We start from the raw sequence: 11,299 nt of genomic DNA on the forward strand, positions 1-11,299 counted from the left end.
GCAAAGATCTCCCAAACAATACAAATCTAGGGCCAGATGCCTTCACAGGAACCTTCTGTCGAACATTTAGACAAGAATTAATACCCATTCTTCTCAAATTTTCCTAAAATATAGAAAAGGAAGGGACACTTGCAAATTCACTCTATGAGTCCAGCATTACACAGATACCAAAACCAGATCAATCCTCCACTAAGAAAGATAACTACCAATATCCTTGATGAGCAGAGATGCAAAATTCTCAATGAAATAGTAGTCATCCAAACAATACATTTAAAAAATTATTCACCATGATTAAGTGAGGTTTATTCCTGGGCTGCAAGGGTGGTTCAATATTCACAAATTAATCAATGTGATACATCATATCAATAAGAGAAAGGATAAGAACAATCTAATCCATTCAATAGACACACGCAAAAATAATTGACAAGCATCCACTTATTTTAAAAACCCTCATTAAAGCATGTGTAGAGGGATCATACCTCAATATAATAAAAACCATCTATGAAAACCCCACAGCTAATATTATCCTCAATGGGGAAAAACTGAGAACTTTTCCTCTATGTTGAAGAAGATGATAAGTATATGTGTCCTCACCACTGTTATTTAAGATAGTACAGGAAGTCATACCCACAGCAAATAGACAAAAATAAAAATTAAAATTAAAATTAAAAATAAAGGACATGCAAATAACACAGAAGAATACTAACTAGGTTCTCTTTTTGCAGATAACAGGATAATCTCTATACTAAACCTAAAAGACTCTACAGAAACACTGCTAGAACTGTTACACAAATTCAGTAACCCTGCAGAACACAAACTCAATGTACAGAAATCTATTACATTTCTATACAATGGTAATGAAGCAGCAGGAAGAAAATAAGCAATCAATTCCACTAACAATTGCATCAGATATTTAAAAATAAACCAAAATTTAAAAAGGACAGAGGTGAAACACCTGTGTTCTGAAAACTAATGAAAGATGACACAGAGAAATGGGAAAATGTCCCATGTTCGTGGAATAAAAAGCATATATTGTTAAAAAGGCTATACTGTCCAAAAGAGTCTACACATTTTTTTTTTATTTTTTTAACATTTATTTATTTTTGAGACAGGGAGAGACAGAGCATGAACAGGGGAGGGTCATAGAGAGGGAGACACAGAATCTGAAACAGGCTCCAGGCTCTGAACTGTCAGCACAGAGCCTGACGCAGGGCTCAAACTCACGGACCGAGAGATCATGACCCGAGCCAAAGTCAGCCGCTCAACCGACTGAGCCACTCAGGCGCCCCAAGAGTCTACACTTTTCATGCAATCCCTGTCAAAATACCAACAGCATTTTTGACACAGATAGATTAAACAATCCTAAAATGAATATGGAAACACCAAAGACCAAAGCAACCTTGAAAAAGAAAAGCGAAGCTGGAGGTATCACAATACCAGATTTCAAATTATATTACAAAGGTGGAGTGACCCAATGTTGTAAGTGAGGTAGTAAAGTCACCTAGTATTACAGCATTGTTTTTAGTAAATGTGGTTGTGGTTGTGATTAATTGATTTATATATTTGGATGCTCCGATGCTGGGATCATAAATATTTATAATTGTTAGGTCTTCTTGGTGCAGCCACTCTGGAAAACAGTACAGAGGTTTCTGAAGAAATTAAAAATAGAACTAGGCTATGAGCCAGCAATTTCACTACTAGGTATTTATACAAAGGATACAAACATGCTGATTTGAAAGCCATATGCACCCCAATATTTATAACAGCAGTATCAAAAACAGACAAATTAGGGAAAGAGCCTAAATGTCCATCAACTGATGAATGGATAAAGAAGATGTGGCATATATATACAATGGAATACTCTTTAGCAAGGAAAAGAAATGAAACCTTGCTCTTTGAACAACGTGTATGGAAATAGTGTATTAAGCTAGGGAAAATAAGTCAGCCAGAGACAAACAGGTATCATATGATTTCACTCATATGTACAATTTAAGAAGCACAACAGATTTACGGGGGAAGGGAAGGAAAGGTAAGATAAAAACAGAGAGCAATGTAAATCATAAAAGACTATTAAATACACAGAACCGACAGGGAGTTGACAGAGGGAAAGTGAGGGGTGGGATGGGCTAAATAGTTGTAGGCATTAAGAAGGACACTTGATAGGTTGAGCTCTGGGTGTTATATGCAAGTGATGAATCATTGGGTTCTACTCCTGATGTCAACACTCCACTGTATTGGAGTAAATAAATAAATAAATAAATAAATAAATAAAATCTGGAATAATCAAAACAGTATACTACTGTCATAAAAATAGACACACAGACCAATAGAACAGAATAGAAAACCCAGGAATGAATCTGCCCCTAAGTCAAATAATCTTGACAATAAAGGAAAGAATATCCTATGCAGAAGACAGTTTCTTCAACAAAGAGTGTTTGGAAAAGTGGCAAGCGACATGAGAAAATTGGAACTGTACCACTTTCATACACAATACACAAAATTAAAATCAAAGTTGATTAAAAATGTGAATGTGAGTCCTAAAACCATAAAACTCCTAGAAAAGAACACAGGCAATAACTTCTTTCAGTTGAGCTGTAGCAACTTCTTTGCTGATATGTGTCTTGAAGAAAGAGAATCAAAAGCAAAAATAAATTTTGGCGACTTCATTAAAAGGAAACCCTTCTGCACAGTGAAGGAAACAGTCAAACAAACTAAAGGGCAACTTAAAAACTGGGAGAAGATAGTTTCAAATAACATATCTGGTAAGTGTTAGTATCCAAGATATATAAAGAACTTATAAAACCCAATACGCAAAAACTGATTAATACAATTAAAAATGGGCAGAAGATCTGAGAAGACATTTTTAAAAAGAAGACATAGAGATGACCAATAGACCCTTTAAAATATGCCCAATATATGATCATCAGGGAAATGCAAATTCAAACTACAATGAGATATCAGCTCACACTCTCAGAATGGGTAAAATCACCAACACAAGAAATAACACGTGTTAGCATGGTTGTGGAGAGGGAGGAAACCTCTTACACTGTTGGTGGGAATGCAAACTGGTGCAGCCACTCTGGAAAACAGTATGGAGTTTCTTCAAAAAGTTAAAAATATAAGTACCCTATGACTCTGCGACTGCATTACTAGGTACTTACACAAAGGACAAAAAAAATAATATTTCAGAGGAATATGTGCACCCAGATGTTTATACTTGCATTACCTAAAATAGCCAAAATTGGTCAAGTGTCCATTGACCAATGAATAGGAAAGGAGATGCATATATAGGTATCACATATAATGGAATATTACTACACCAAGAAAACAAAACAAACAACAACAACATATTTTTTATTTTCTTTTTTTTTAATTTAATTTTTTTTATTTTTTTAAATTTACATCCAAGTTAGTTAACATATAGTGCAACAATGATTTCAGGAGTAGATTCCTTAATTCCCCTTACCCATTTAGCCCACCCCCCCTCCCACAACCCTTCCAGCAACCCTCAGTTTGTTCTCAATATTCATGAGTCTCTTCTTTTTTGTCCCCCTCCCTGTTTTCATATCATTTTTGTTTCCCTTCCCTTATGTTCATCTGTTTTGTCTCTTAAAGTCCTCGTATGAGTGAAGTCTTAGGATTGTTGTCTTTCTCTGACTAATTTCGCTTAGAATAATACCCTCCAGTTCCATCCACATAGTTGTAAATTGCAAGATTTCATTCTTTTTGATTGCCGAGTAATACTCCATTGTGTGTGTGTGTATATATATATATATATATATATATATATATATATATACCACGTTTTCTTTATCCATTCATCCATCGATGGACATTTGGGCTCTTTCCATACTTTGGCTATTGTTGATAGTGCTGCTATAAACATTGGAGTGCATGTGTCCCTTTGAAACGGAACAACTGTATCCCTTGGAAAAATATCTAGTAGTGCAAATTCTGGGTCATAGGGTAGTTCTATTTTTAGCTTTTGGAGGAACCCCCATAATGTTTTCCAGAGTGGCTGCATCAGCTTGCATTCCCACCAACAATGCAAAAGAGATCCTCTTTCTCCGCATCCTCGCCAACATCTGTTGTTGCCTGAGTTGTTAACGTTAGCCATTCTGACAGGTGTAAGGTGGTATCTCATGGGTTTTTTATTTGTATTTTCCTGATGAGAGATGTTGAGCATTTTTTCATGTGTTGGTTGGCCATCTGGAGGTCTTCCTTGGAGAAGTGTCTATTCATGTCTTTTGCCCATTTCTTCACTGGATTACTTGTTTTTGGGGGGTTGAGTTTGATAAGTTTTTATAGATTTTGGATACTAACCCTTTATTTGATATGTCGTTTGAAAATATCTTCTGCCATTCTGTCGGTTGTCTTTTAGTTTTGGTGATTGTTTTCTTCGCTGTGCAGAAGCTTTTTATTTTGATGAGGTCCCACTAGTTCATTTTTGCTTTTGTTTTCCTTGCCTCTGGAGACGTGTTGAGTAAGAAGTTGCTGCGGGCAAGATCAAAGAAGTTTTTGCCTGCTTTCTCCTCGAGGATTTTGATGGGTTCTTGTCTTACATTGAGGTCTTTTATCCGTTTTGAGTTGATTTTTGTGTATGGAGAAAGAAAGTGGTTCATGTTCATTCTTCTGCATGTCGCTGTCCAGTTTTCCTAGCACCACTTGCTGAAGAGACTGTCTTTATTCCATTGGATGTTCTTTCTTGTTTTGTCAAAGCTGAGTTGGCCATACATTTGTGGGTCCATTTCTGGGTTCTCTATTCTGTTCCATTGATCTCAGTATGTGCTCTTGTGCCAACAACAACATATTCTTGCTATTAGCAAGGTCATGTGACTGAGAGAGAGGGTATGAGGCTAAGCGAAATAAGCCAGTGTGAAAAAAGACAAATACCATGTGATTTCACTCATATGTCAAATTCAAGAAAGAAAATCAATGAGGAAAATGAGGAAAAAGAGAAAGAGACAAATCAAACCACAGACTCTTAAGTATTGATAACCAACTGATGGTTACCAAAAGGGAGGTCAGTGGGAAATGGAGTAAATAGGTGATGGGGATTAAGGAGTGAACTTGTAATGATCACTGTGTGATGTACGGAAAGGTTGAATCACTATATGCTATATATGAAACCATATTTCACTTTAGGTAAACTAACTGGAATTTAAATTAAAAACTAAAAAAATATATATATATGGTGTTCTGGTCTCACATTTAGGTCTTTAGTAGAGTTTGATGGTATTTTATATATCATTAAGAAATGATCCAGGTTCTTTCTTTTGCATATGCCTGTTCAATTTTCTAATGGTGTAAATATATCGACCATATAAGTGTGGGTCTCTATTCAGTTTCATTGATTTATGGAACTATGTTTGTGCCAATACCATGATGTTTTGTGGTTTTTCTCATTGCAGTGTATCTTGAAATCTGAGATTGTGGTGCCGCCAGCTTTGTCCTTTTTCTTTTTATTTTTTTTTCAAAATTGCTTTCTATGTGGATTTGTTTGTGGTTCCATTCAAATATTGGCATCTTTATTCTACTTTTGTGAAAAACGCTATTAGCATTTTGATAGCGAGTCCACTGTATCTGTAGGTTACTCTGGATGTATATATATTTCATCAATATTAATTCTTCCCATTCATAAGGATTGCATATCTTCCCATATGTTTTTGTCATTTTTCATTATTTTGTTCTTGTTTTTTTTTTGTTTGCTTAAATGGTATTATGTTACTATCTAAAAAGAAATTTTCATAGAACACAAATTTCAAAATTTTAATTGGGCTTTGACACCCTCACAGTTTCAAGACACATGATGGTGAATGATTTTTAGGATTTATGTTACAATGAAAAAGACGTAATCTTAGGTAGATGATAGGAAGGTATTCTCATGTGAAAATAAATATAAATATACAATTTCAGTCACTGTAAATCTCTGCTCTCTGATAATAAACTTTTGTCATCCATTTCTTGCTGTTTCTAGAGGTTTTTTTCCTGGATGCAATTAGAAGTGAGGGAATATACATTTTATTTTTACATTTTCAACATTAATCACAAAATATTTCAAATGCCAAAAATGTTCAAGATGTGTATATATACAGTCATAATCTCCATCACCCATTTCACCCAATCTCCCACCCACCTCTTCTCTGGTGTCCAACAGTTTGTTTCTGAGTTTGTTGGATTGCTTCTCCTTTCCTCTAATATTGATTTGCTTAGGTTCCAAATTGTGCATATGAGTGAAATAAAATGGAATTTTCATTTTATGAGTTATTTTCCTTAGCAATATACTGTTTAAAGAAGAAGGAAATCTTGCCATTTGCAATAACAGGATGGATGTGGGGAACATACTGCATATATCCCATCCGAGGACAATGTTTCTACTCCCTCAAGGTCATGAACAGAGGAAAACCTGGGACTTGGAGGACTGAGGACCTTTATTTGTGGAACGCAGCAGAGCAATGGATGCCATTGTGGGGACCAAGGTAACGAGCTTCCTTGCTGGAGTCTCAGGTCCTCCCTAGGAAGTGGTTCCAGAGGCAGTCCTGGATGCGGGAGGATGCCTCAGGAGGGATATGAATACCAAGACACGTGTGGGAGACAGGGCACCAGGGAGGATTCTGAGGATTCTCATCTGGAATCTGAATTCCACTAGCTCTGGTCATGTGGAGACACAGAGACAGACAGTCTGAGGCAGAAACAGAGAATGGACAAAGGAGAGAGGAAACCAGGAGAAACCACAGACTTGCACAAAGCAGCTTGGAAATGACACACCATCATTCTCTTCTATCCCTTAGAACAAAGTCAGATGGGCCACCCACCCAGGAGTGGAGGGATGTGTGACCAGGATTCAGAAACACTGGGAGACACTATGGGGACTGCTCAGCACATTGGCCCAGAGGAGGCACTGGACCCTGAGCCCAAATATCATGGGAGCCCCTGTAAGTGTGTGTCAGGTGGGACAAGATCTGAATGAGTTCATTTAAAATTTCCCACTGGGCCTGGGAACCAGGCAGGAAGGGGTGGCTCTTTCTGGACCCCAGAGCCAACTCAGGCCCTTTAGAGTGTGTTATATGCCACGGTCACCTTTTTCTCACCCTTCCCTGGACAAGGGTATGCATAAGCCTCAAGTGATAGCAGGTATGGGCGTTTCTATAGGCCGCTCACTTGATGGTGTGCCTAGAAGTAGATTCCAGAATGACCACACAGTGCAGATGGGAGACTTTGGAGGCCCTGAGCAGGCCAGGATTTGTGCAGGGTCACACTTATGGTCAAGGGTAGGAGTCTGGCCTCAACCCAGCTCTATGTCCTCAACGCTGGGGCACTGGCTGCACCCAGGACTCCTGGGGTCTTTGGGTGAGGTGTGTTGGTGTCACTGTATGGACAAGGCACGTGGTGGAGTGGAGCCCGTCTCAACTGAGGCCTGAGGGACTGGCAGTTGCATAAGAAAGAAGCCTGGCAAGGAGCCACCAGGCAGTGACCTCACTTCCTTGACAACAGAGCACAACAGAATTCAGAACTCGGGTAACCAGGCACCCACATTCTGGAGACAGATTCCTGTTGGCCTTATTTGTTTGGAAACCTGCACATAAGCAACATGCTCTCCTGCTGTGTGCCCATGTCTCCAGGCTTTTGGCTCAGGAGAGCCAAAAGTGACACTGCTTCACGATCCTGGAGACAGTGTGCTATGTCTCACACTGGGCACCTCTGGATTCTAGCTTGGAAAGAACCAAAGGTAACATAGAGAGTCCCATATCTGGCCAGTCAAGCCCGATACCTCTCTTACTGACCTGTGTGGCCCCACTGCCCCATCTCCCCATGTGTATGTGTCTATGTGTGGAAGGAAGGGTCATGTGGAGAGCCCGCTGAGCAGGTGCGGTCTGATGAGCATTCAGAGGCCTGGTGGGAGGTCATGCTCACAACCCAGGTAAAGGCTGGTGGAGAGGGACTGTGTGTTCTGGGGCTTTCCTGTTGTCACCAAAGTTCATCCTGAGCACTGAAGTTGTATGTCATTGTGTCATGGGTGCAGGGTTGTACACAGGTCAGTGTCCAATCTAGAAGCATCAGTGGGAGAAGGCAGAAGGACCCTGAGGATGTCTGCGCATGGCTGTGATACATCTGGGATGGCTCCTATTCAATGTCTTTACAGAAGACTACATATGTGATCAGGAAGCGGCTGGCAGACCCATGCTTTGTCTAACTTGTTGAGATTCCCATGTGTCCAACCACCCAGGAGGGCCACCCTGGACACAGGGAGAAAGTGACCAGTGGGAAGTCTCCAGAAAATGGAGTGGAGATTTCTTGGAGTGGTCACAGTCCAGAACAATGTACAGGACAATGGTCAGCCAGTCACTGGTCCAGGAGCTACAGCCTGTGGAGGCAGAGCCAGAGGGTGCGAAGGCTGAGGATGGGTGATGTGGGTGTATGGGGCCAGTCAGTAATTGTTCACCCAGGGAGGAGCCCCCAGGTCATGGTGGGGGACAGGAGCAAACTCTGGCCTCAGAGTACCCAGCTGTGGTTTGCAGAAGGGAACAGGTCCTGGTGTGGGTTCCTGGCTGTGGCTTCTCTGGGAGGCTCAGAGGTGTGTTCTCTCTATGCCAAGGAACCTGGAGAGGCAGGCATGGGGGTGATCTTTCTCATCTCACAGCTGAGGACTTAGACTTGCTCCAAATATCACTCTGTATTATTCTGAAGAGTCAGGTGCAGGAGCAGAAGCCACTGTGTCTCCAGGCCACATGATCGCTGGCATCAGCCGCTCTGCAGGGAAGGTGCTGTCTGGAGGGACTCCTGCAGGAGTCCAGGAGCCAGAAGATTACCTGGCACCTGTGCAGGGACAGCCAGCACCTGTGCAGAGTGAACCAGCTCCTGCTCCAATTCTTGCCTCTGCTCCTGCCTCAGCTCCTGACACTATTCCTGCTTCTATTCCAGCTCCTTCTCCTGACACTCTTCCTGCTCCTGACTCTGTGGCTTCCACTGTTCCTACTCCTGTCCCTGACACTGCCTCTGCCCCTGTTACTATTCCTACCCTTGCCATTGTTCTGCCCCTGCCCCTGGCCCTGTTCCTGCTTCTGCCCCCAGCCCTCCCACAGTTCCTGCCCCTGGCCTTATTCCTGCCCCTGTTGGTGCCACTGACTCTGCCCTTGGTCCTGTCCTTGCCTTGTATCTGCCCCTGCTCCTGCCCCTGTCCCTGTTCTTGCTCCTGCTCTGCCCCTGCCCCTGTCACTGTCACTGCCCGCACCAGGATCCCAGAGACATTGAGAGCCCCCAAAGCCCCGTGGGGACACCTAGTTGTAGGATGACCCTTAATTCAATCACCCAACCCCAACACCCCAGCAGAATGCTTCTTCTTCTCCCCATTTGTGCTTTCTTCCTGCTATAGTTCAACTATTATTTTATAATTTTGTGTTTTTATAGTATTTATTATTAATTTTTTAAGAAATGAGTATATGATTGAAATTGTGCGATTCCTGGGGATTGAGTACACTCACAATGCTCTGCAAACACGCCACAGAATATTGTTGCAGAATATCTCAGTCCCCAAGGGACACCATGTACCCGAAGCCCTCACTCCCCATTTGTCCCCTCACCCAACCTCTGGGAACCATGAATCTGCTTTCTCCCTGCTCTTAACCTAGTATGGATGTTTCCTATAACTGGAACCTTGCAATAGATGCTTTTGTGTCTGCCCAAACTTTCTAAGATGGGACAGATTAATTTTTGTATTTTGTGTTTATTCGAAATAGAATTTTTCTCATTTGATACTGAAATTCACAATGGATTAAAAATTGGATGTGAAAAAATAAGATCACTTTGGTAAGAAAGGGCACGGTCTTGGGGTTGAGACCCCTGTTCCTCCTGTGACACCACAGCCTGACTCCCGACAAGACATGGATGTTCATCCTGTGGACAAAACAGAAAGAGGCAAATGCAGGAAGCTGGACACTGACACCACAAAGGGGGAAAAGTGTTCCTCATGACCTAAGTCCAGAGAAAGGTTTCCAGGCCTCTGTTCCCAAAATACTCCAAAGCCAATGTATTCCTTGGATGAATAGCAAACACATGGAAGTCCAAGGGGAAGCAACCTCCATGGGGAGCAGTTGTCAGAGATGTGGGATTACCTGGAAAGAATTCAGCCAAATGAAACCCTATAGGGGCAGTGCTGATCACCCTAAGATGGCGGTTTATGGTCTGGGGAGCAGCAGGCCATTTGATAGCATAAGGAAACCAAGCCCCAGGAGATCCACAGTGAGAAGTCCTCATCTGAAGGGGAGAAGCTGTCCAGTAGCAGGAGAGTCCATGGAGCCCAGCCGGTCTGTTACTGGGAGAGACAACAGAGCCCAGATGGTCCAGTACTGGGAGAACCTATAGAACCCAGGGTCTTCCTTCCCCAGCCACCATGTCTGGTCCCAGGCAGATGGGTCAGCTCAGCTCCCTTGAGTTCAGAGGGTCCTCATGGCAGGAGGGTGGGGTGCTCTGGAGGCAGGACCTGATTTCCAGAATGCTGAGATGCAGGCCTGAGGTTAGGACAATCAAAAGTCAAAGGGACTGCGATCCTCACCTAGCTTGTCTTACTAGTGACCCCAGGCTGTGCTACTAGTCTCAGTTTCCACATCTGTGACTGGGGGACATAAGTGGGCCATCTTGATGGGTTGTTTGTTGGATTCTCTGAGACATGAGGTGGAATCATTGCCTGGTGCCTATAAGATATAAAGAGCCACCTGGCAGGTTGCCACATGATCCTCTAGGGCAGGGCACTCCTGGAAGACCCTGCTCAGGCCTCTTCCTGGTGCCCAGCTCCTGGGAACCTAGGGGTGCTTTATCCCTGTTTACTTAATCTTAGATGCTTTCATCTGTGGCTTCCTATTCCTGTGTCTTTGTTCTATGCTGGGGGTGCTTTCACCCTCTTTACCTCTTCTGGATGCTTTCATCCTGCTGCTTCCTATTCCTCTATTTCCATGCTCAGGGCAGTTTTGCCCTGCTTACCTAATCATGGATGCTTTCATCCTTAGCCTTGTTAACCCATTGGTACAAGCTCAGGGATTCCTATACTCAATTCCCACAATCCCGCCTTTTTTTTTCTTGTTTTATTTTTCTAGTTTTTTTTTTGTTCACAGACCGTCATGACAAGCTCCTGGTCCTTCTTTTGTTTTTGGGTGGTTTGGCGGGTGACTCTGCAAAGTTATAAAAAGAGACACGGTATAAGTATTCTGCTTCCCAGAGTTATCCAGAATTTGATATGTGTACTGGCTATAAGTGAGAAAAGATTTAAGTCATGCCACACTGCCCAGGAATCAGGCCATTCATT

The 11,299-nt window shown here is 42.1% G+C and overlaps 1 protein-coding gene across 1 annotated transcript; it reads left to right on the forward strand.

The window, feature by feature from the left end:
* The first annotated feature begins 7,989 nt into the window (after positions 1-7,989).
* On the forward strand, positions 7,990-9,665 carry LOC122236314 (BCL-6 corepressor-like protein 1). The gene is made up of 2 exons (XM_042977175.1): positions 7,990-8,386; positions 8,689-9,665. Exons 1-2 carry the CDS (start codon positions 8,320-8,322, stop codon positions 9,291-9,293), a joined length of 672 nt encoding a protein of 223 aa, XP_042833109.1. The 5' UTR covers positions 7,990-8,319; the 3' UTR covers positions 9,294-9,665.
* Positions 9,666-11,299: the final 1,634 nt, after the last annotated feature.

Source organism: Panthera tigris (genome assembly GCF_018350195.1).
Source record: "Panthera tigris isolate Pti1 chromosome F3 unlocalized genomic scaffold, P.tigris_Pti1_mat1.1 chrF3_random_Un_scaffold_78, whole genome shotgun sequence".
NCBI lineage: Eukaryota > Metazoa > Chordata > Mammalia > Carnivora > Felidae > Panthera > Panthera tigris.

Excerpts from the sequence above, each read along its gene's own strand:
- LOC122236314 (XM_042977175.1), top strand. The coding sequence starts at position 8,320 with ATGTACAGGACAATGGTCAGCCAGTCACTGGTCCAGGAGCTACAGCCT. Across the intron at positions 8,387-8,688 it reads TGTGGAGGCAGAGCCAGAGG|AGTCAGGTGCAGGAGCAGAA; the intron begins GTGCGAAGGCTG and ends ATTATTCTGAAG.